Below are 26754 nucleotides of genomic sequence, written 5' to 3'. Positions count from 1 at the left end.
GCATACCCTATATCCTGTCTGTCTTCAAAGAAAATCGGACATCAACCTGCATCTGTCAAACATTAACAAAGTAACTAGAAGCAGTAGTGGGGGAAAACATTTCTGAAGACAGAAATGGACAAGAAGCTAGAATAACTGCCTTGCGGTTGTATGCCTTCACAAACCAGTCAAGTTGCAATTACAGTTTACATCCATGTCTGTCCAGACTCATATGTAGCCATGACGGTAGATAATGCTTCATCTATGGATGTTGCTGCAAAAACACTACATATTCTAAAACATACATGCTTTACACACATCTTCAACCCGCAGCACAAAAGACTAGATTAGTGTCACCAATTCAGTGTCTGACCAAATGTCCTCCCTTCTTTTCCTGAGAAATGACGTTGAATAATAGCCAGTGAAGTGTTTTTGTCAAACATTATGATGTCACAGTGAAGTTGACCTTTGACCTTTTGAATATAAAACGTCATCACATAATTGGTGTATGAATATTTGAGCTATGACCAAGAACATATTTTGTAACGTTACAGTGACATTTGACCACCGCATTCTAATCAGTTCATCTTTAAGTCCAAGTGGACATTTGTGCACAGTATAAAGAAATACCCTCAGCACGTTCTTGAGATGTCACATCACAAGAATGGGACGGACGGACAGATAGACAGACAAACAACCAGAAAACATAATACCCCCTCTTTTCGGCACATAAATCCTGGAAAGCTATCTGCCACACTGGCAGGTAAATGTTTGTACCAAAGTGGTCATGTAATAAAAAAAACTATGCTGAGAGTTAGTGTTTTGGTGTAACTTGCAGGCGCAATACTCTGCTGTCATTGTCAGATTTTGACATACACGTACAATGTAGATGTGTTTTTTTTTTCCCAAATATTTGGGTACAGCCCTAATATCTAGATATTTTTGACCAAATACCTTGATACTGATATTGCAGCAATATTGTAGCTTGACTATTGGTGCTTTCACAAAATACTTAGACAATGAGATTTTTGATAAAGAATTAGTAATCATCAGTAATGTGTATATCATGACTAAGTGGGTAAAGACAAATATTTAGAACAGCTAGCACACTTTATTGTAATGCAGGCTTTAAGACCAGGAAAAGACAACACTTAGACATTACAATATCAAAAATCTAAGACTATATCTATTCATATATCATGGTATCAATAAATGATAAAACCATTTAATAACAGGATAACTGATGGACTTTTAATTTAAAATATGAAAGAGAAAAAGCTCAGTCTCACTGAGGGCAGCTTAACGTGTCATTTATCAGCTGGCTGGCCCAACAGACCTATCAGATTCTGATAGGTCTGTTGGGCCAGCCAGCTGATAAATGACACGTCAGTAACACGTCGGATGACACTTATGAGGAAGACAGGAGTCACAGTCGAAACTGTCAAGCAAGTAAAAGAAACATCTCCTACACTTTTTTGTCTGAAGATAAGAAAATATTGAACAATTCTAAAAAGAAGACAAAATGAACCTAATCAATCTACCTTAACAGTGGTATAAAAAAAGACAGTCCTACCTGGTAATTTCTTTGATGAGGAGGTGGGAGTTTCTTGTAGGTTGGGCCTGCCTGCCTGAGCCTTGGTGGAGTATGTGGTCTCTGTGGAGTCCAGGGAACCTATGGAGACACACACCATTAAAATGCATATGTATGTTACACACACACATACTGACAAAGATTGCCATAGTTTGATATTAACTTTTTATAAGAGCTTATCTGCATAATACACAGTGATATGGTTAGTATTATGGTTATGGAGCAACACATATCAAACAAAATGACAACTAGAAAAGTGCACTCAGTAGAGTGTGGATGTCTGCCGGGTGTGTCTGGGGTCATGTGTGCGGGGTACAGAGAGCGCAGGGCAGGCTGTGTGTCCAGAGTGTATGCATGACAGTAGTGGAATGAATCTCACTCAGCTGTCCTTCCCGGCTCTCCTACAGTTAAGATGGTGGTGAAGATAACAAAAACACGGACTCATTCAACTGATATTGTGCCTAACTTTAGTGGATTACACATGACAAGTATGGAATTAATCTGCAGATGCTCAGGTTCAAATTGAGACCAAACTTTTCTATGGATTTCAGTTTTGGACAAGACAAGACAAGGCTTGTTTTTAGCCTAGATGATAGCTGGAAATGCCTTCATCTACATGATTTTGCTGACAACTTGCAGCCGTGCCACCGGTTAAGAGGAGTGAGGAGTCAGCAGACTATGATGGTATAAAACATTATACATAACAGCTTTTTCATAAACTGTAAATTACTGCAACGATGAGAGGTCCTTGAGCATACAGTCATAAATGTTCTGACTGACTGGTCCAGTAGTTTGCAAGACTAGCTTAGTACTGACAGATACACCTGTATGCACGCACACAACCAAACACATGATAACCTCCAGGCTTACTCCTGGCGGATATAATGAACATTCAGTTTGTCTTAAAAGGTGGTATCTTTTACATCACATGCATATTTTAGAGTTGTATCTCAACATAAGCTCTTTACAACTGTCCACTCATGACTGTGGGACACTTCCACACAAGCCAACAACAAAGCAGTCATGTTAAATGAAGTCTGAAAAACTATAAGAAGGGCTGGGCGATATGGCTTTAAAATAATATCATGATATTTTTAGGCCATATCGCAATACACAATATATACCTTGACATATATATACCGCAATGGTGTCACTTTGGCGTTTGAGTGTGCCTGCTGCATGTCTACATTTACAACAATGAATTTCAGGGCATAAAAAATGTGGCATGTGTACGGCCCCTGGAAACACACAAACAGCTCTCCAGTTCATATATGAATAGTATGTGCAAGTGGCAGTGGTGCTCCATGGTTGCAAAATTCAACTAAATAGTAGCGGTCCAGACCCCTGCAGACACAACACATGCTTTGCCTGCTCACAACTATCACTCAATAGAATGTGATCTGGATGGATGGAGGCGCGTGTGTAAATGGACTGCACTTGTGTAGCGCCTTTCTAGTCTTATGACCACTCAAAGTGCTTTTTACACTGCATGTCAGATTCACCCATTCACACGCACAGTAAAACACTGGTGGCCGAGGCTACCATACATGATGCCACCTGCTACTCAGTAACCATTCACACACACACACACACACACACACACACTGATGGAACAGCCATCAGGACCAATTTGGGGTTCAGTATCTTGCCCAAGGATACTCCGACATGTGGGCTGAAGGACCCAAGGATCAAAATCCTGATCTTCTGACTGGTGGATGACCCACTCTACCTTTGACATGATCTATGTATCATGTTTGTGAGTCTTTCATTGTGTGTGTGTCTGAGAGAGAGACAGCCACAGGAAGAGAGTCCCGTGGCTAAAAAAAAAAAGACGGGACAACAAGCTGCCATACATCAAGTATATTTGATAAATCGGCCACCCTTAACTGCAAAGATATTTATGTGACATTGGACCTTGCGTTTTGGACCACCACAAAGCTTCCTTCAGGTTTTGTTGTGCTTCAAGTTCAACAAAGGGGTTGAGAAGTTACACCTGATGTTACACAGTGACTTCAAAGTGTCATCTATAATTGACACCATACAATGACACAGTGTACCTGCAGCCAAGTTGAAGGTCCTCCCCTTTATGGAGCTTTCAAATGGAGAGAACCAGTTTAAGACAGAGCCAACCAGAGGAATCTGTCGCAGCATCCCCTATAGGACAGAGACAAAGGAAGTCAAATGTGAACAGACTGGATTTGTATACTCACATATAAACCTTCACATACACACACACCCAAACCCACACTAACACTCAATGAAACAAGAAAGCAAAAGGACATGTTAGTCCTTACTTACCCTACACCTAATTTTACCCATTATCCAACTGTAAATCCTTACCTCACACAGCCTTTGATCCTGAATTCTAATCTCCACCCTAATCCTAAATGCAGAGCCTCAACAATGATTCGTTTAAGGAGTGAATATAAGCTTCGTCATTTTAAAAGTACACAATTCTAAATGAATTCTAGCAAAACATAAGACACACTCAAGGGCACTCACACACCTCTTCCATGAGTTTCTCCTCATTGGCCTTCTGCAGCTGCAGCTCTGCCTCCAGGATGCCTTTCCTCACCACCTCTGTCATGTTCTCCAATAGCTACACAAGAAAGAGTCACTGCCACTTACACAGTAAACATACTGTATATCACATTGATTACACATTCTTAAAAACAAAACATAATTGTGAAACAACTGAAGCTGAGTGGTTATTCCACTTTAACAATTTGGGACATAACTGAAAGGGCGCCTTTTGATACACTGACAAATTATCAATCTGTTATCATTTAATACATTCTAGGTTATTATGTATTTCTTCCTGCACTGTTGTTGTTTTTAAAGAAGCCCTCTATCATTCATTTTTGATGTAGTTAATGCTAAAATCTCACATCTCCTGCTATGAAACTGCTTTGTACCTCTGCTGTAAGGCATGGTGTCATGTCATCTACATGTTCATCAAAAAGATGATGAGTCACTGCTGGTTGCAGATGTTGAGACACACAGTGATTAATAGATGAAATGTGAGTTGTGATGTGAGTACCATGCTGAGATAAGCCCAAGCAGCAAACCTCTGAGACTGAAGAATGAAGCCAACGAATTGCAAAAAACTGTAGTTCCTTTAATGCCCATTTGAGGCTGGCTCCAAGAGCGTGTCAATCCCCATAGACCCTCATGTTAAATGCCCAACTTTACAGCAGAAATAAACATGTTTACAGCCTGGTACAAAAAACAGTTTTGGTCTCTTAAGTAGGCTTGGATATGATTTTCAATACTGCTAAAAATACAGACGCTACTCTTTCTATGAAGCTCATATGGAAAGGCTGTATTGAGCGTGTCCTCTTTTGTAACTACTGTTGTACAATAAAGTTAGATAAACTACTGTTACAATAAAGTTTAAGTATTGTCACAATAAAACAAAATAAAGTAATTTCGAATAAAAATAAATACAGTACTGTTAAAACGAAATACAGTACTGTTGTAATAAAGTATAATAAGAGTTATAATGGAATAGATCAAAGTGGAACCACTGGTGCTTTTATTCTGAAGCACCCTGCTCGTCTTGGGTTGGACGTATTGATGTTTTTGCTGTGAACTTGAAGCTTAGTTATTAGCATTTAGCAGAAATTTAAACCGTTACAGCTACACCGCTAAACATGAGGACTGATCGACTGTAATCAGAAACAAACTAACAGGTCTCCAGTTCATATATTAATAGCATTTGCAAGTCGCAGTGTTGCTCTATGGTTGCAAAATGTGACTAAATGGTTGGGGTCTGGAGCCCTGCCCCCCACCTCACCTGCTCACTTCAGCACCCAGTAGAGAGTGGTCTTAATGGGCAGGGAGTGCACTGGACATATCTTACTCGTGAGACTTTTTTCTTTCTTTCTTTTGTGTCTGTTAGAGGGAGAGGGCCATAAAAAAGAGCATAAGAACCAAAATGCTGTCTCATGCAAGTTGCTTAAGAAATGAAGTGAAAATTTCTACTCAGTGTTCGCAGTATACTATATACTTTTTTTTCTACATCCTGCATGGAAAAAGCCATGATACATTGAGTATAATCGATAAATCGCCCACCCCTATGTACCTGAGGTCAGTCTCTACTGGTGGATTTCTTTATATGACCATCTGCTCTGGGAAACATGCAAACTGTGTTGCCAATGTTGTAAATTTCTCCCTGAATTCAGATCAGATTCCTGCTTGAACATGTCCAGTTGTGTTTAGAAGCTGTTATTTGTGATGTTTCATTCTTGTTACAGTCATTCCCCAGCTGCTACGATGGTGCAGAGACGCCGAGATGCAGCAACCTGGTCATGCTGACCAAATAATAGAACACTGGGGTTTTTTGGAGGGGGCTAAACAGGTGCTAAACGGAGCCTGTTTAGACAGAGGGTGAATACAGGTGTTCCAGCACAAACCGTGTGAGGAACATAATGTGTTTTTTATCCTTAAAGCCTATAAACATGTTCTAGTAGAAACCTTAAATACACTGAAAAATACTGAGCATAATCAGTCCTCTTAAAAGATGGAGTAAGATTACACAATGTCCCTCAGTGATTATGATCATTCCTCTTACAAATAAGTACCGTTCCTGCTTTGTTAGTACTGGGTGAGAGGCTTCATTTAATCTTTGATTTGACTTTTTGTAATTATCTAACGGCCTTCAAGTATATTATAAAAAAATATAGCTGTTACCCTTCCGCTCTCCTCTATGTCCCTCCCGAGGGCCGCAACAGTATCCACCAACTCTGTGACATCAACGTCCTCTGTGACCATGCCAACAAAAATACAGTCCTCCTCTGTCCCAAACTCAGGGCCTGTGGAGACAAAACAAAACAGTGTGATAAATACTGAGATATATTTCTTACAGGCCTCTCAGATGTTTGTGAAGAGGTACTAACCAGTGGAGAAAATGATGTCAGTATCCAGGTCTTGTAGTTTCTTCAGCAGCTCAGTGTTGATTTTCTCCAACTCCTGCTTCCTCCTGCTCTCATCCATTCCTTCAGCCTGAGGCTCGTACCTGAACATCAACACATCCGTCACAGTCCTACCGAGCACCACAGCAAATCCCACCATTGTTAAAAGGACATTAAGTATAAGTGGAATTTGTAACACTGCTGGTTTTATCTGTCTGTTAAAGAGATGCTTTTCATCTCATTTAGACAGAGGTGTCTGCCACACAATTGTTGCTTGTGGCTTTATTCAGACATGGCAAGACTGACCATTATATTTGCACTATATTTCTGGTACACAGAAGGAGAACTACTTCAGAAATTTTTGTAGAAAGCAATGAAAGCATCTAGTCCATTTATCAACCACACTTTGACTAATAGGTCCTCACCTAACTAGCATCTGAATTATCACTGTAACCAACCAAACCCCACTCATTGCCTGTTCCAAGGGTACAAACTACAGGGGAGCAAGGGGGAGCTTGGCTCCTCCTAATAAGACATGAGTTCCACTATAAACATGATTTGTGAAATTTTGGGGGTTATTGACAATATGCTGTTTTTGCTATGAACTTCAGTTTTTCTGTATCTTCATCATTGAGGATCATGCGTAAAATCAGGCCACTATTGATGTATGATGGGTTGATGAGTATGATCGGGAAATTATTGTGCTCATCTGTATGAGATGGGTAATTTAATAAACGTTGATGAGGACTGGACCACATGTAGGCAGCGGGGCATGCTCTGTTTTTGATTTAATGCTCATGCTTTGTGGCTGTTTTGCTATTTCACCAAATTGTATCTAATTTGTGGTGATAAACTATAGAAAACAGCCCATCAATCTGCAGAGTACACTGTGCCCTGCTTTAGTTTGCCACATTGTATCATAATGTGATGTTTGGTTTTGACACCCATGCTGAGGTTTGTCTGAATGTCTGAATGATAATTACATGCTGTACATTTAGCAAGTAGGCCTACATGCTTGCAGCTACAAAATAATTCTTTGCAACAAGTGTCAATCGATACAGTATTATATCACAATATTTTACTTGGCAATATGGTGTTGATACATGGAAGGCAGGAATCAATATTTTATTACATAAATTACTGATGTTGCAAATACAAATTAAACTTTTGTTAGCCTACTAGAATGATAAAATCAATTCGTTTTTTTTTTTTCAATTTACTAGATACATTTTGCTTCAATGAAAATGACTGAAATGAGGTGAACAACTTTATAAGATGATAACAGATGTTGATAAAGTTTTTTCTTATTTTGCAATTGAAAGGATAAAATCAAATAGTAACATAAATATGTTATTTATGTTACTACAATACTCAGCATATTGCAAAACATTTAAAATTGCAATAGCATTTTATCATGACCCACGTATCATGATAGTATCTTTTTTTTTGTCCTCAACAATAGAGACATAAAATAATTTGTGGTGCCACAAGATAATGATTAACAAATCAATCTCATTGAAAACATTTGAAGTGATTATTCTGATATTGATTATAAAGTGTAGAAACTATTTTTTCATTTTTCTGTGTCTTTGTAAAGCAGCATATTGTGGCTGCTGGATTAAGAATATTAAATGTCATGTAACCAAATGTAAGGTAACAATGGTAACAATGGAGTCAAGGCAGCCAGAGTACAGCCAACAAAAGAGAACAAAAACAATCTCTTTCTCTATCTCTCATGTCACTTGAAGTAGATCAGCATATACACCGATCAGGCATAACATTATGACCACTATGATCTCATCCACAACACCTGTTAGTGGGTGAGATATATTAGGCAGCAAGTGAACATTTTGTCCTCAAAGCAGGAAAAATGGGCAAGCGTAAGGATTTGAGGGAGTTCTGAGCCAAATTGTGATGGCTCGACAACTGGGTCAGAGCATCTCCAAAACTGCAGTACTTCCGGGGTATTCCTGGTCCGCAGTGGTCAGTATCTATCAAAAGAGGTGCAAAGAAAGAACAGTGGTGAACCGGTGACAGGGTCATGGGTGACCAAGGCTCACTGATGCACGTGGGGAGCGAAGGCTGGCCTGTGTGGTCCGATCGAACAGACGAGCTACTGTAACTACAATAGCTGAAGAAGTTAATGCTGTTTCTAATAGAAAGGTGTCAGAATACACAGTGCATTGCAGTTTGTTGGGTATGGGGCTACATAGGCAGACCGGTCAGAGTGCCCATGCTGACCCCTGTCCACCGCTGAAAGTGCCAACAATGGGCATGTGAGCATCAGAAGTGGACCACGAAGCAATGGAAGAAGGTGGCCTGGTCTGATGAATCACGTTTTCTTCTCACGTGGATGGCTGGGTGCGCGTGCGTCGCTTACTTGGGGAACATATGGCACCAGGATGCACTGTGGGAAGAGGGCAAGCCGGCGGAGGCAGTATGATGCTTTGGGCAATGTTCTGTTGGGAAAACTTGGGTCCTGCCATCCATGAGGATGTTACTTTGACACGTACCACCTACCTAGGCATCGTGCAGACCATGTACACCCTTTCATGGACACGGTATCCCTGATGGCAGTGGCCTCTTACAGCAGGATAATGTGCCCTGCCACGAAGCAAAAATTGGTCAGGAATGGTTTAAGGAAAACAACAACGAGTTTGAGGTGTTTCCTTGGCCTCCAAATTCTTCAGATCTCAATCCAATCGAGTATCTGCGGGATGTGCTTGACAAACAAGTCTGATCCATGAAGGCCCCACCGTGCAACTTACAGGACTTAAAGGATCTGCTGCTCACGTCTTCGTGCCAGATACCACAGCACACCTTCAGATGTCTAGTGGAGTCCATGCCTCGACGGGTCAGGGCTGTTTTGGCAGCAAAAGGGGGACCTACACAATATCAGGCAGGTGGTCATAATGTTATGCCTGATCGGTGTATGATGAAGTTGAAGTCATTCCATGACTCTTGCGCATTTTGGGGTTGCAACCACATGACTGAGTGCACTTCTTGTAATTTGCTTTGGATAAAATGTAAATCTAATGTACATGGCAGGACTTTCAAAGCCTATCCATTCTTACCTGACAACACCAAGGCCAGGCCAGCTAAGGTCCTCTATGTATCTGAGTGAGGGTGAGTGTCGGTGGATTTCCTCTCTGAAGTCCTGTCTGAGGCACATCGTGGAGCACATCAAAGGCACCAGCTCTGACAGCTTCTCCACCAGTTCCTCTACGTTCTCCTGCTGGGTCCCCAGAACTGGACAGAACAGAGAAAGTCATGGTCATGCCTTCTTACTGGTGAGGTTTAACCTTGCTGACAGTATTTGACATACATTAAAAATATATTACGCAGACTGTCTTGCTTGTGTGCCTGTGTGTGTGTGTGTGTGTGTGTGTGTGTGTGTGTGTGTGTGTGTGTGCATGTGTGTGTGTGTGTTCAAGTTACCTGCCGCAGTCAGGAGGGGACTGAAGCGAACACATGTACCTTCGTCCTCAAGCTCCACTACATCTACCCCACTGGTGGGAACCAGCTGAACCAGTTGTTCACCCAGCTGCACCCAGGAGATATTGACAAGGAATACATCAACTGTGTGGTCACTGAGAGTTAACTTGTGAGATTACTCCCAACAAAATAGGTGGAATATTTGTGGTTATATGGTCAGCTCTGACTTCTTAAACTTTGGTATAGCACACAAGAGCCCCTTAAAAATTACAAACTTCTCTTAATTTTTTTTAGAGCCAAAACATTAAAACCACTGACGGACGAAGTGAATAACATCTATTATTTTTATTACAATGTAATGTTCTGCTGGGAAACCTTTGGCCCTGGCATTCATGTAGATGCCACTTCATGCGCTCCAGATCACCCAAAAACTGTTGCAGACCAAGTATCCCTCCTCATGGCAACAACACTCTCTGATGGCTATGGCTGTCCAGCCAGGCAATGCCCTGTGCCACACCCCAAAAACTGTTCAGGAATGACCAAAGGAATGTGACAAAGAGCTCAAGGTGTTGACCTGGCCTCCAAATTCCCCATATCCCAATCCGATCGAGCATCTGTGGGATGTGCTGGTACCCCACAGGACTCAAAGGATCCTCTGCCAACGCCCTGGTGCCAGACACCACAGGACATCCCCAGAGGTCCTGTGTCCATGTCTCAACAAGTCAGAGCCAAGTCTGAACCAAGGAGGCCCCACCGTGGTTCGCATGTGTCTCTGCTGTACATGTACCTCGAATACTCAAGCAAGTTGGTATTCGGGGAATTTGGAGGCCAGGTCGATGTCTTGAGCTCTTTGTCATGATCCCCAGGCCACTCCTGAACAGCTTTTGCAGTGTGGCATGGGGCTTGTCCTGCTGTGGAGGGGACACAGCCATTGTGGAGTGCCATTGCTCAGGTGTGTACTTGGTCTGCAATGGTGTTTGGGTGGGTGGAGCGTGTCAAGTGGTATCCACATGAATGCCAGGACCAAAGGTTTCTCAGCAAAACATTGATTTGTAACAAAATGCTCAGTGTAATTCACCTCACCTGTCAGTGGTTTTAATGTTTTGACTGATCGGTGTATAGGCTACGTATTTAAGGAGGAAACACTCACCCATCTGTTGAAGGAATCAAGCACCTCTTTCTCCCCAGCGCAGTAACCTTCCACTGAACCCCCACTGGATGCTATCAAAACAGGAAAAAGAGAAATGCAGACTAGAGTAAGAATACAACAATATACCATGATTACTTCTGTGTATAGTTACATTACTATCCCGCTACTTTCTCATTTATTTCAGAACTTTTATTTCAAGTTTAAAGGTAAACTATGCAGGATTTTCACATTAGACTAATACAGAAGTAATCCCTTTCTATCATCACTTATGACCCACATCATCATCAACCTGTTATTATATGACTTAAGTACCATTGTTGGGTTCTGTGATAATAACAAAGCCGATGATGACAATGAGACTTGGTTGAAAAGTAGTAAGTGGTCCTTTGAGCTACAGATTTTTTTATGGCACAATCCTTTTAAAAAAACAATTAAGTAATTCTAATAATCTCCACTAACACGAAAATAAATAAGATCAGCACAGACATTCTATCCTGTAGTGCATTACTGTTCCATTATTGTTTCCAACTGACAAAGGCTGTATCAATATTAGCTCAGTCATGTTTGTAGGTTCAGGGAGTGTGACTCTTACCAGCACTACTTTCCTGGGAAAACTTGAACAGTACCACAGGAGAGCTGAGTTCATCCTCCACCTGTTGGACACATAGAGCCACAGATGAGCCATCTAAGACTCAGGGATCATTATTATTACACTTAACAAGTGATCTGCTGTATGGCATGCAAAACAATTATCATCAGTTGACAGGGTGCGATGTAAACATGGATTAAAGATTTTGTTTTTCGTCCATGCCTACTGAAACTAACATATGTTTTATCTGTGGTAACTGTAACTATATGTCACACACATTTCTTGTTTGATTTGTCAAACTGGTCATTATGGGAGAGGTGCCCTGAGTCATTGCCTCTCAGTGTTATGGAGCAGCCAAAACCAAAGCTACAGCTCCAGTGTAGAGGATCTGGCTGACTTACTTTTTAGTGCAAACTGATCAATATATGTTGGATTGGGCATTTTAACTACTCCATTATCACTGTAGAATATTTCAAAAGCAAGTCTATGAACCATGCAACCAGGTTACTGATGCAGGCAGTACCTGGACACATCTGTGTTTGAGTAGATCACCTAGGGTTGGTGCGTCCTGTTTAGTATTACTGTACAATTTGTGTCAAATTGTGAGATGCTATTTTATCAGAATAAAATTCAGCAGACAAATGATGTCAGTGAAGTTGCATTTAGTACAATTCCTTACTTTTTGAACCACTAAGACAGGAAATAAACCCAAAGTGAAACCCATTATTGATGACATCCAGGTGAAAGGTTAGGGCAAGCATCATGCCTGGGTGGGACTGAGATGAAGGCTAGTGTGTCTGGGGTGTTGATGTGAGGGTCATGAATAATTCACAAGCGTGTGTGATGTTGTCAAGTTAGAAACCAGAAAAATAACTGTTATATCCATGAGAAGAGCCAAGTGGTAACTGCACAAAGAACAGTTTCAAGACCTCAATATGCTTCAGAGTGCTGTCGTAGTCTGAAACCTCCTCTCTTATGGCAGAATCACACTCAGGCATCGACTAGCCTGGTGTGTGGAGGTGTGAAAGAAGGCAGGATTTGAATTTCTGTTTTTCATTCTTCTTCACACTACTAAACAGTTTCTTTCATATTTGTGTGAAGGTCAAAATGCCTTGGTTGCCTAGGAGGACAGACTGTTTGAAAATGTGTGCCTTTATCCTTTTTGAACAATTGATCACATCGTGTCCCTCTCTATAGCCCCTTGTACACAGCCTGTTCAAGGCAGGAATATGGCGGCATTATGCCACCTCGCCGCTGCGTATAAAAATACAATCATGGATTCGGGGGAAAGAATTGTCTTGCCTTTGAGCTGGCAGTAGAGGTAGTAACAGCACTGAATCAATGTACAGTACAGGCCAAAAGTTTGGACACACCTTCTCATTCAATGGGTTTTCTTTATTTTCATGACTATTTACATTGTAGATTCTCACTGAAGGCATCAAAACTATGAATGAACACATGTGGAGTTATGTACTTAACAAAAAAAGGTGAAATAACTGAAAACATGTTTTATATTCTAGTTTCTTCAAAATAGCCACCCTTTGCTCTGATTACTGCTTTGCACACTCTTGGCATTCTCTCCATGAGCTTCAAGAGGTAGTCACCTGAAATGGTTTTCCAACAGTCTTGAAGGAGTTCCCAGAGGTGTTTAGCACTTGTTGGCCCCTTTGCCTTCACTCTGCGGTCCAGCTCACCCCAAACCATCTGGATTGGGTTCAGGTCCGGTGACTGTGGAGGCCAGGTCATCTGCCGCGGCACTCCATCACTCTCCTTCTTGGTCAAATAGCCCTTACACAGCCTGGAGGTGTGTTTGGGGTCATTGTCCTGTTGAAAAATAAATGACCGTCCAACTAAACGCAAACCGGATGGGATGGCATGTCGCTGCAGGATGCTGTGGTAGCCATGCTGGTTCAGTGTGCCTTCAATTTTGAATAAATCCCCAACAGTGTCACCAGCAAAACACCCCCACACCATCACACCTCCTCTTCCATGCTTCACAGTGGGAACCAGGCATGTGGAATCCATCCGTTCACCTTTTCTGCGTCTCACAAAGACACGGCGGTTGGAAGCAGAGATCTCAAATTTGGACTCATCAGACCAAAGCACAGATTTCCACTGGTCTAACGTCCATTCCTTGTGTTTCTTGGCCCAAACAAATCTCTTCTGCTTGTTGCCTCTCCTTAGCAGTGGTTTCCTAGCAGCTATTTGACCATGAAGGCCTGATTGGCGCAGTCTCCTCTTAACAGTTGTTCTAGAGATGGGTCTGCTGCTAGAACTCTGTGTGGCATTCATCTGGTCTCTGATCTGAGCTGCTGTTAACTTGCGATTTCTGAGGCCGGTGACTCGGATGAACTTATCCTCAGAAGCAGAGGTGACTCTTGGTCTTCTTTTCCTGGGTCGGTCCTCATGTGTGCCAGTTTGGTTGTAGCGCTTGATGGTTTTTGCGACTCCACTTGGGGACACATTTAAAGTTTTTGCAATTTTCCGGACTGACTGACCTTCATTTCTTAAAGTAATGATGGCCACTGGTTTTTCTTTAGTTAGCTGATTGGTTGGTGCCATAATATGAATTTTAACAGTTGTCCAATAGGGCTGTCGGCTGTGTATTAACCTGACTTCTGCACAACACAACTGATGGTCCCAGCCCCACTGACAAAGCAAGAAATTCCACTAATTAACCCTGATAAGGCACACCTGTGAAGTGGAAACCATTTCAGGTGACTACCTCTTGAAGCTCATGGAGGGAATGCCAAGAGTGTGCAAAGCAGTAATCAGAGGAAAGGGTGGCTATTTTGAAGGAACTAGAATATAAAACATGTTTTCAGTTATTTCACCTTTTTTTGTTAAGTACATAACTCCACATGTGTTCATTCATAGTTTTGATGCCTTCAGTGAGAATCTACAATGTAAATAGTCATGAAAATAAAGAAAACGCATTGAATGAGAAGGTGTGTCCAAACTTTTGGCCTGTACTGTATGTGTGAAAGGGACAGCAGGCAGGACTGAACCATAGGCAGGACGGGGGTAACGTTTGGACGATGTATTATGTTGATAACCCACTCAGAAAAAGAAGAAGGTAGCAGCTAGCACCTAATCTAAAAGCAGGAATGTCCACGAATTCGGAAGACAACAAGTACCAGGAGCTCCTTAACCTCAGAGCAGAGGATGAGATCAACTGTCAAATAACAAGGGCAGTGAAGGATGGCTCGATATTAGAGGGGCTGGCAAGTAAACTTCAAGAGTGGGGCATTGCTCAGGACAAGACGCAGATCATGAGCAAACTGAAGACCAAAATGCACCACCAGGTAAATGACCGTAATAGCAGGAGTAGTAGAGGACATTTGGAATGGCCATATTTCTTATGCCTGGTTCACACTACACAACATATTTGTCCATTCTGACAACTTGTCACTTTGTCACTTTAGGCGATTGTCTTTTTATTGTCATAAAATCATGCCGTGAGTTGGCCGACAAACATGACACACTACATGGTGGTCCACACCAATAATCCCAGATTGTCTTTCAGGACGTGTGTAATGTCATCAGGTTATATTTGTCCTGTTTTTATTACTTTTACTATTATTTCAGTCACTGTGTCTGTTCATGTGTCAGCTGAAATGTTGTTATAGTAATGTAAAAAGTGCCACCAGATGGCGGGAGCTACATTTGAAGTACTGTACGTAAACATACAAGTCACTAAATCCTCCACAACAAGTTCCTGCAAATGTTTCACAATAAAAGCCTATTTAGAAAATGAAGGGATTCTCTCAACCGATGTTATAAGGGGCTTTTAATTTGAAACACATACAGGGAGTGTTGAGTTTGAAATGACAGCGCAATGCATTAACTTCATCAAGGCAAATGGGAGCGGGTAAAAAGTAAAAATATAAAAATACAGAGGGAATGATAAATAACAACCCGTTCATAATGTAGTCTTTTTCAAATGAAGCTGGTTCCCCCTGCAGTTGTGGTGAGTAAAAGCCACTATTTTTTTTAATTTTTCTTACTTTATGTCCATCTCCATTATAAAGAAATTACATTCTTTGCTAGCTTGATGCTAAAGTGCCTCTGCTGTTTCACACCATAATTCGTGAACCAAGCATTAGAGACCCACTCAAGCAGCAGCTTCACCATGAAACAGATAAAAAAAACTTTTGTTTGTGGGTAACTTGTCTTTTCATCTATTATTTTATGAGTGTGTTTTCCCTTAAAGTGCTGTGTCGATGACATGGCTTGAGTGCTGCTGTTCTCTTCTGTATCATCATCATCTAAGATGGCACCGCTGATGGTAGCCGCCATTGGGAGAAGTTTGTCTTCGGGGGCTTTTGACCAGAAAGCTAATTCTTGGGTAGGTTTAGGGAAAAGATAATGGTCAGAATTAAAATGAACAGCCCTAAAGACTAACTTTTCCCATGACATGACAGCCTTGGTGCCGCAAATGTAAAAAGTAGTCAAATATTTGTTTATCGTGATCAGCTTTATAGTCGTTACTTTTTAGCTGTATGTTTATTCTGTGTCTGTACATTGAGAGCTACCAAGAACCACAGTCAAAATCATTTATATGCACAAACTAATTCTGATTTCTGATTCTGATTCATTAAAATACCTGCTCCCCCCATAAAAATAAGGAAAACAACAAAAGTCCACACTGTGATGAGAAAAAAATCAAGAACATAATGATGCATTCTTTTCACCCCACCTTTGACTGTGGCCGCTAAGAGGTTAAAAAAGCGTTTGCCTTTGGATGTGGACAGACAATGCATTGCATGACCTTGCACATTTGAATCATACTGAGAGTTTCAAATATCTATTAAGGGCAAACTGTTGGTGAGCTGAGGCACATGCACCAGCTTCAGGGTTTCCTCCTCTCAGTGGTGGACCCCACAGAGCAGTGGACAGAGCCAGTGAAGAGGGCTATGGTTAATTGGAATCAGAAGTATATAACCTTAGGATTATATAAATATATGACCCAGCATTACATATAGCAACAGACTTAGACAGCACCCAAGAGTTAACAACAGGCATGCCTGAAACAGATAACTGAAGGTTAAAGTCCACACCAGAGGCCCATACATACAACTGTACAGTTGGAAACAGCAGGAAGAAGAGACAGAAATTCAGACAAAGAACCGAAGCAAGAAAAGAATAAAGAAAAGATCACCAGATGGGATGCCTCTACTTGTGCTCTGACGGTCATAGCAAACACTATGCCAACAGAAATTTATTGGTCAAACAGAGGTAAAGAAGAGCTCATGGTAATAAAAATCCTAAAACCTATGATAAAAGCAGAGAACATCTTTTTAACCACACCAGAATCAAGACAGTCCCAGCACAGTTAAGGTTAGTCTAAGACTAGATACTGGTGAACATTAATGTTATCAAACCAGTATTCAGAAGACCACTATGAATGCCATGGATGCCATGTGCCTGGTCTATTGGTTACCAAAGAAATACACACAACATTCACTGCTGAGAATTAGCTGGACAAACAAAACACAACCCACAGTGCTACAGAGACAACAGAGAATGAGTCACAATCATTATAGCAACATTTAACATTATTTGAATTCAGCTGACAGCCAGTATCAATTGCTCTGGACTTAAAAATTGAAGGAGTCCCTTTTGATTAGAAACATTGCTCCTCCATGTTGACTTACTGGGACACCTGATTAAAAGATGCCTGTCTGTGGAGATATTTCAAGCACTTCCAGGTGAGAGGAGACCCAGAATAGGCTGGACGGACTATACAGCATATTTCAACGACGAGGTGGTTAAGTTATTGAAAGGCACTGATGTGAGAAAAGCCCCAGGTCCTGACGGTATATGTGACCGTACATTGCATCACTGCGCTGAGCAGCTTGGTTGTGTTCTTAAACATATTTTTCAAATGATAGTTGATTCTTTTCAGTATCCCAATACATGGAAAATATCTCATATTGTGCCACTACCAAAGAATAGTAAGCCTAGACAGCCTAATGACTTAAGGCCAATTGCCCTCACTTCATTGATAATGAAAATCCTGGAGAAAATAATTAAGAATGAGATTCTCACAGCTATCGAGGGTAAACTCGACCCTCTACAATTTGCTTACCAGGCTGGAAAGGGTGTTGAGGACGCTAAGATTTTTATTCTTAACGCCTTGTATAAACATCTGGAGAAACCTAATGCCCATGCTAGACTGTTGTTTGGAGATTTCTCCTCCACTTTTAATCACATGCAACCTTGTCTTTTAATCGAGAGACTGATTTCTGATTTTAAACTACCACATCAACTTGTTTTATTGATTTTAGACTTCTTGACCAACAGACAGCAGAGGGTCATTGTGAATGGTCATTTGTCTGACATTGTTGTAACTAATACCGGTTCACCACAAGGGTGCGTATTGTCACCTCTTCTTTATATCTTATACACTGACAGCTGCAGATCATCTTGTGACAGCAGCTTCCTTGTTAAGTTTTTGGATGATACTGTGTTGTTGTCTCTCTCTCCCTGCATTTGTAGATTGGTGCAAGGACAACTTCCTAGAGTTAAATGCATCCAAAACTAAAGAAATGATGATTGATTTTAGACGTAACAAGAAGGCCTTCACTGAGAGTGTCATAGATGGAGAGAAGATTGAAATTGTCAGCTCCTATAAATATCTACGCACTGTGTTTGACAACCAGCTTAAATGGGATGTTAACACTGAAGCTCTGGTCAAACGTGGACAGCAGAGGACTCATCTCCTTCGAATGTTAAATTCTTTTTCTGTCAGTCCAGTGATTCTTTGTCGTTTTTATCAGTCCTTCATTGAAAGCCTTTTGACTTATTCTTTTATCTGTTGGTTCAACAACCTGTCACTCAGGGACAAGAATAGCCTGAACAGAGTTGTGAAAATTTGTTCCAAGATTATCGGACTTAAGCAGAGAGACCTAGGTCCTCTATGGGAGCAACAGGTTCTGAGGAAGTCACACGGCATTCTAAGTATTTCCGGGCATGTTTTAGCAAGTGAATTTTCACTATTGCCTTCAGGGCGTCGTTATGCCCAACCTGCTTGTAAGGGTAATCGCTTTTCCAAGTCTTTCATCCCCTCTGCTGTCCTATGGTTAAACACATCCTTATGAATTGTATTGTGTGTATTGTGCATTGTGCATTGGGTACTGTGTACCTCTATGTATTTTTATCATCCGGTATTGCCGGTATTGATTACTTTTTAATGAACATATTTATTGGTATTTTCTTCACATTTTAATGTAATTCATCATGGCGACTAACAAAATTTGCACACAGCTTTTAATTTTCTTTCTATGTTCTATGTGTTGTGTGTGTGTTGTTGTGCGAGCTGTCAAATGAAATTGCCCTTTAGGGGATTAATAAAGTTGTCTTGAGTCTTGAGTCTTGAGTCAATAGGCCTGAGAATGCCTCCATGAGCTGGGTGTCATGGGTAAAGATAAAGACATTTAGACTGCTTTGCAGTGGTGTAGTGGTGCTCCAGCGCAGAAACAGAATATATTTCCCATAATGCAGTTAAAATACATTTATTCAAATGCTTGAAGATCCAATCATCACTAAAGTGTACATCATGTAAGAGCGAAAATAAAAACAAATGGATTGGTCAGAGTTATCATACTGACATTTAAAGTGTGTTAATTGATTCATGACGTCAAATCTTTCACTGAGTAACATGTAAGAAAACATTGCTGTTGAGCAGCACAATGAATTAAAATATTTTCTCTCAGTCTGAAGCTAGCCAACTGTTAGCTAGTAAAGATGAAAAGGCAGCAAAACATCTTTTATTTTTATACTTCTAGTTGACCAAAGTATGTATTGGTGAGTTCAATTTGCACAACGAAGTGGGGATTTCTGAATTTCCAGTTGGAGATCTCAACTAGAAAGCCCCCTGAAGTCAGATATCTGACTCAAAACGTCAGAGGAACCTCACCAACTAAGAATCGGTAACCACACTAACAGGCAAGTTAACATGGTAACATCTACATGCTAACATGCTCACTATGACAAAAAAACAAAGTGCTTAAAAAAAATAACATTTTGACCTGATGATGCTGCTAGAGAAAAAGTCAGGGGATGGCCAAAGTTCAATTCATCCTGTTGGGACCATAAATGTTCATACATTTCTTGGCAATCCATCCAGTAGCTGCTGAGATAATTCAATCTGGCCAAAAGTGGCAGCCTGACTAACCGACAGACAGACATTGTTCTTTAGTCTCGCTCCTAGCTTGCATAAGAATACAACAAAACCACTGGCTTTTAATAAATCTGCAAGAAGATCTTTAATCCACACAACTCTTGTTGAGTGTCATTACTTTTAATATCTCCACTCTTTATAATTCAGGCTCACTCTTTTTTGAGTATTGCAGTAATTAGCTTTTTGTTTTGATGATAGTAAAAACGTGCTAATTCTAAAGTTGTTATTTTTGTAATTCAACATGACTTAAAACAACCTGTACAGCTATACTGATGTCATCTACACTTATAGCCATTTATCTGGCCATTTCTCTGTCACTATTTACTACTACCCAGAGGGTAAAGCTGTCAATGAGCACAACAAATCTACATATCTAAATCACTGAACAAATTGGGGACACATGCAGTGATTCAGACAGTAGAACCAGCTAGGATTTCTAAAACCCTTAAACCACCCCTAAACCCCTAAAACCACGCTGTCCCTGGATCCTGGACTTTGTGACTGCCAGAACTCAGGAGGTCAGTCACACTTCAAACCCCATTATCCTCAACGCAGGTGCCCTCCAGGGTTGTGTACCTGGCCCCTGCTGTACTCCACTCATCATGTTTGCAGATGACGCAGTAGTGTTAGTCCAGATCATCAACAATTATGAGAAGGCCTACCTGGAAGAAGCGGGGGAACTATCACTATAGTGCAAGGCCAACAACTCCTACTGAACGTCAGTGAATAGGACTCTTATGGAGAGGGTGGGGAACTTCGGGTCCATGTCAGAGAGAATTTGACATGTCACATTACCTGAAGAAATTCAAGGTCTCTCTAGGAGTCCCAAAGACCTTATACACTGTTGCGGTGGAAAGCATCCTGACAGAGGCCACCACCAACTGGTATTTTGACTTAAAAAAAAAAGGAAGAATTGCAATGCAACAGCACATGACACATTCATTAATTATTCATGACCCTTGTATTTCTTCCAAAGGCAACAAAACATAATGAGTGTGGAGAGGCATTCCCTGAAGTACCTCAAAGAACATGCCTGAGTGGTCCACATCCTAAACAATTAGGAAGAAGTGAACAGTCCATCAGCCAATGGAGACCCAAATACAGCTGAGCTGATGTGAGTGAAGGAAAATGGTCAGGAGTGACAGGAAGAAAGAAAAGGAAGAGAAAGAGGGACAAAGGGGAATGGGGAAGTGAGGGAGACAGGCAGAGGCTTGGTCCCACCTACAATAGAGAGCATGAGAGAGCCCAGAACGTCCCGCAGTGAAGCCCCGGAGATGGGCGGGAACGGAGACACCACGCCCTGGAACCAAGGCAACCCACACTGACTAAAACTACAGCTATACACACACATACAGAAGAGATTCACACATGGACCTGCAAGTTCATTTGCATCTTACTAACACAGTGGTACTTCAGACTCAAACTGCAGCATCTCCACAATGAATGTGGCTGACAAAACTGAAATTCCTCCTTCTTTTACCAAGATACTGTGAGTTTGAGTACCAGTGTGGAATGATTCCGATCCCCAACATACTGATTGTTCACTGCATAAGTACTCCAGCAGTGTTAATGTATAATGCTACATATCCCAGCCACTCTGCTGGGATGAATTCACATCCCATTACGTCTTAGTGTAGGGTTGTATCGAATAGTTCAAAGCTTCAAAGCTTCATTCATGATGTTGACATTTGAATTCTAAATTAACACATAAATGCTACTCAGTTCATTTTTTGTTTATTTTTTGCATGTCTATTCAATCTGTTTAAACCTACACTATGTCTAGACAGTTGCAAATAAAGATTAGGCATTATTAGTATACTATTTTTAGTGGCAGATTTTGGGGTTTGGTGATAGTTCAATGTCAAAATTTTCCGACAGGCCTCAATTCTTAAGAATTAACAAAATAAAATCACAAAATGTCAAAAGAATACATATTCTTACACCTATATTCTTCATAAAACTAAGACTAGATTTAATCGCCTTATTTACTCACTTCATTAAATCTCCACAAAAACAAAATAAAACTCACCAAAATTGTCTTGGTTAATCTTTCCACTTGTTCGAACAATCACCAACTCTTTTGGTCAAAATAAACCCTTAACTCACCGAGTAAGATGTAAATATGCTGGCTCTGTATGCTGTCTCTCTTGTTCTTCAAAGGCAGACCAAATCAGCAAAATAAAATAACAAATATCGCCGCCACATTACATTAGGTAGCAAATGTACTTATATAACCTAAAAGATGTTTTTTTTTTTCTTACCCTAACCCAGTCATTGTATTGCCTAAATCTAACCATGACCATTTCACAACACTAACCAAGTGTTACAGTGTGTTTCAGCTGTGAACTGTGTGTCTCATAGCAACATACAGGGTTGTGACAATTCAACTGTATTTAATGACCTGGGAAGAGATCCAGTTGTATGTCATAAAATACAGCGACAAACATTCATGGCTTTATTCTAAAACTTCAGTGAAAGCTTTGAAAGTATGACATTCGGTACAGCCCTACCTCAGTGACTGTATGGATGCAGTGTTTGCCTTTAGTTTATACCAGTGAACAAGCCTTATAGCCAAGTCTGTACCCCTGAGACTGTTTCAGTATCAGTTTTACCATGGTCAGAGCCTCGACGAGAGAGATCTCTGTCTCAAGCACATCCTATAAACACAAATGGATTTTGTCTTTGAACAGCTCAGCTGGGGTTATACATGTTATTTATGAATACATGAAGAGGCCCTGATCCTTGTACCAAAAAGAAAAATTGCACTGGAGCGGTATATTATGCAAATAAGATGATTAATTAGCCAATATTTCCATGTCCATGTATGTCTATTAACTTTACATGTGGGTGTGATAATATCTAATAACTGCTTACCTATGGGCTAAATCTAATCAGGTTCTCTAGTATACAGTAAATATTACATTTATCACTGCTCATAAGTTAGTGTGCTTAGAAAAGGTCCAAACAGATACAAAGGCCTCTAGTGTCATGGTGGTGTGATGGGGCTGTTAAGGAAAGGCTAATCAAAAATAATGAACTATATGAGTTGTCCCTCTGCCAGCCATGACAATTACTAATATCATGAACATCTTCACAGTTTAAAGCAGAAGTTTATCCATCAAATTTTAGTTCACAATTGAGATCAATCAGCTTTCAAATTGATTTTTACCTCCAGCAACTAACAGAAAGCAGTTACTCTATTAACCTAAATATAAAAAAAATGTGTCATCTACATCTTTGTATCTAATTTCATTATCAAATGATAAATTTGGTGATATTTCATATTTTTCTTCTTGTAAACAAATCCCATGGCCAAACCAACAATGAACGTATCTACTATCAAGTATTGTGTTGGTATCCAAAGCCTGATATATCAGTTTCCTCAATGCCATACAGCTCCATTGTTCCCCAAAACAGTGAGCCACACTCAGTACGTTTACATGCACAGTTAAGTGGAGCTAGGGTTACACCTCAACAAGGCAATTAAATTGGAATATTGTCCTTGTCCCAGTATACAAGCACAGGAAAAGAATCGATTTATAGACCGAGGTATGCCCAATTCCGCTACAATAGGTCGTGATGTGCCCCCTTTCAGCTTGCTAGAACTGGACCTTTTTCTGATTGCCTATTATGTTACAGACCAAACAATCAACAAACAAGTTAGTAATAGTTTGCTAGCAGCATGTGTTTTGTATGTATTCTAAAATATTTAACCCTTTCAGCTGACACAGAATGAACTGTGCCTCCTTGTGTGTCCAAAAGTGCACAGCCCTGGATGTACATTTCACCATGATGTAACCGACTTCTTCTTCTGTTACGCATATAATGCTTTCGACTTCCTGGTCAAAGCCCGGGGCGGAAATTGTGGAGTATGTGCAGAGTGCCTTGGCCAGTTTGGGTCTGATTGAGTGTATACATGCAGAAGTAATTCCACTCCCAATCACATTATCTGGGTGTGTTAGTCCGACTTTGAGGAATTCCATTTAGTACAATTTCAGTCGAACTAACATGTTTACATATATCTTAAAAGTTTTTGTCAGAATAACAGAATAAATCAATTTTCTCTTGTGTCATGTAAACATATTGGCTGTTGCACTAGTGACATGTTCTTTCATTCTCATAAACTCACTCTAGTTTATTCTGACTCAATCCCACAAACCCATTAAAGCATCAAATGGGGATTAATCCATCAATGAATATAGTCCCAAAAGTTGTACTACTTACTCCTATTTGAGTAACATTTGTTTTAAAAACACAGTGACCAGCTGTTTTAGGAAAATACTGAGCTTTTTACAAAAAAAACTATGCATTGTGCTGTTTTTAAAGATCTAAATCTTTAGAATCAATGGGTTTGGGGCTGAGGGCCACAGACAGGGTAAAGTATTGAGAGACAAACTAAAACATTGATGGTTTTGGTCTTTTCACGACAATAAGATAAAGCATAAAATAAAGGCAGCAGCCGAATTGTGATATTCTTCAGCAGGACTGCATTAAAAAATGAAAACAGCTGGGAAACTATCAACAAGTACTGAAACATATTAAACTTTATTACTTTGAGGTCTGCATAATGTATTGATTATATACCTGTAGGGAAAAAGAACATTTCTGGAAGGTTTAATAACTTCACAGTGAGCTTAACATAATCCTCCTATTTTTTTTTAACATCAATATAATATTCTAAAATATTCCTTAACTAATGTTTTTCTGTTATCAGTGTTGTATTTTGTGACTTTATGTAACTTTATCTTAAGTTTTAATGTATCCTCATATACTAATATGCATTCTGTTATAACTACACAACAGTGAGTATATACTTTTCTCATATGATATCAGTACAATATTAAAGTGACTGATGAGTCACAAGTGAAGGCATCCACAGCACGCAACATACTAATTACAACATTACAGGCCGATAACAGCAGTTTACCACAATGAAACTAGAGGCCAAAGTCAGATACTGCTACTACTACTACTTATCTGAGAATGTTTTCTTATAATGGCTGTTTTTTCATTATCTATTTTGTTATAAATCTCTCTCTATGACCATCATACCCAAAATGTCCTACTTATTAGTTAAGATGACTGGTTTCCTAAAGACTGACCTCCTTCAAATCTCAGGTGTTAAATGGTGATCAAACCCAGGCAGGGCAGCATGTAGTGGGCAGGCTGCAGCACCATGACATACACAATATGGCTCCATTTTTAGCAAGGCGTAATGCAAAGGTGCACAGAAATATCGCTTTTTGTATATTTAGTGGTGAGTTACAAACAGTAACTGCACAGACTGTTATTTTTCAGTCACTTTACTCACAGTGGGGTTTCTCTGACTCAGTACTGTCTTCCTGTCAGTGCATATTCTCACAAAAACTAACAAAATATCTGTTCACCTTATAAAAATTGGGTTATTATATATGGCAGAACATTAAGAGAACACCTACTGATGTTTTGATGGAGGTGAGAGCTTTTAGCTTCTGCAGGAGTTGCTGGCTCTAGAGGGGAGAGACATAAAGGTGAAATGAGTGAGCTCTCGTATCTACAAAAGACAAGAAAAAGATTTTATTGCCTAACTCCATAATAATGGCAGTGTGTGCTATATTACATTTCTGGCAATATTCAATTTCTTTAAAAAAAAAAATTAAAGGAATAGTTAAACTTGTGAAGAAAGAAGCTTATATAACTATTTACAGAACTGGAAAAATGACAGTTTGTGGTTTAGGAGGTGTTAAGTGATGCTTACTAGAGCTGTGGCATGTCTGATCTTTTCCACAATGCCATTGTGACCAAGGTACTGCAGGGAGAGCCAGAGAGGCAGTGCTCGAAGCTTCGCTACCGGCTGGCTGGAGGTCAAACCTGCTGCCAGTGACTGAGACACCGAACACAGAGACACAGAGCAGTGAGTCATTTAGACAAAGACATAGACAGTGGTCATGGAGAGCTAAGAATATTCTGGGGGTGGGGATCACCAGAGGATTCACGATATTATATTATCACGATACTTTAGTCATGATACAATATTATTGCGATTTTAAATGTTTTGGGATATGCTGAGTATTGCTATAAAATACCTCAAGGCAATTGAATCGAACGCAACTGGACTTGGCTTTGTCTTAGAAGACGTTTCACCTCTTATCCAAGAGGCTTCATCAGTTCATGCTTGTCTGACTAGGCTGGAACTAGTCTGACAAACTGGTGTGGAAGCACCCAGGTATTTAACCTCTGGGGAGGTCTTCACAAGGCCAATGATGTCACTGGTTCGTTAGTGCTCCAATGGTGTGTCAACGACAGTCGTTGAAACTCCTGCTGCAACGGTTGTCACTGGAGTCATTAGAGTCACATGAGGCCATTTGTGAACGACCGTTGTTTTTAGAGGTTAAGTTGTTAAGCCTCCTGGGCAAGGATGAAAGGACAGCATTATAGGTGGGGGATAGGTGGTGTCGCAGACCTCCTCCTCTATTGAGATGGCTTTTCCAATTTCACATAGATGGCTTCTTTTACACCTCTTTCAAACCATCGGTCTTCCCTGTCCAAAATGTGCACATTGCTGTCTTCGAAGGAGTGTACTTTCTCCTTGAGGTATAGATAGACAGCTGAGTCTTGCCCTGATGAGTTAGCCCTTCTATGTTGGGCCATGCGTTTGTTTAGTGGTTGTTTTATTTCACCAATGTACAAGTCTGGGCATTCCTCACTGCATTGGACAGCGTACACTAGGTTGCTCTTCTGAGTGTGTGGTGTACAATCTTTTGGGTGTACCAGTCTTTGCCTGAGTGTGTTACTGGGTTTGAAATACACAGGGATGTGGTGTTTGCTGAAAATCCTCCTGAGTTTTTCAGATACCCCAGACACATAGGGGATGACAATGTTATTGCGCTTGTTCTTTTCTTCCTCACCCACCTTGTTCTTTCTGGAACAGGC

The 26754-nt window shown here is 40.5% G+C and overlaps 1 protein-coding gene across 3 annotated transcripts in view; it reads right to left on the bottom strand.

Moving 5' to 3' along the window:
* pdxdc1 (pyridoxal-dependent decarboxylase domain containing 1) overlaps positions 1-26754 on the bottom strand; it is a 52568-nt gene that overhangs the window by 8467 nt on the left and 17347 nt on the right. For all 3 annotated transcript variants that reach the window (XM_033644003.2, XM_078161233.1, XM_033644004.2), the window contains exons 12-22: positions 25580-25705; positions 25281-25331; positions 11661-11721; positions 11069-11139; positions 9922-10027; positions 9558-9732; positions 6469-6587; positions 6263-6384; positions 4077-4169; positions 3628-3724; positions 1553-1651 (exon numbers count right to left, since the gene is read on the bottom strand). In XM_033644003.2, the coding sequence (XP_033499894.1) occupies positions 1553-1651; positions 3628-3724; positions 4077-4169; positions 6263-6384; positions 6469-6587; positions 9558-9732; positions 9922-10027; positions 11069-11139; positions 11661-11721; positions 25281-25331; positions 25580-25705 (1120 nt within the window). The remainder of the gene's footprint in view (positions 1-1552; positions 1652-3627; positions 3725-4076; positions 4170-6262; positions 6385-6468; positions 6588-9557; positions 9733-9921; positions 10028-11068; positions 11140-11660; positions 11722-25280; positions 25332-25579; positions 25706-26754) is intronic.

The sequence above is a fragment of the Epinephelus lanceolatus genome, chromosome 18 (genome assembly GCF_041903045.1).
Source record: "Epinephelus lanceolatus isolate andai-2023 chromosome 18, ASM4190304v1, whole genome shotgun sequence".
In the NCBI taxonomy this organism is placed as follows: Eukaryota; Metazoa; Chordata; class Actinopteri; order Perciformes; family Serranidae; genus Epinephelus; species Epinephelus lanceolatus.
The sequence above is the reverse complement of the archived record's forward strand: the minus strand, read 5'-3'. Positions and strand labels throughout refer to the sequence as shown.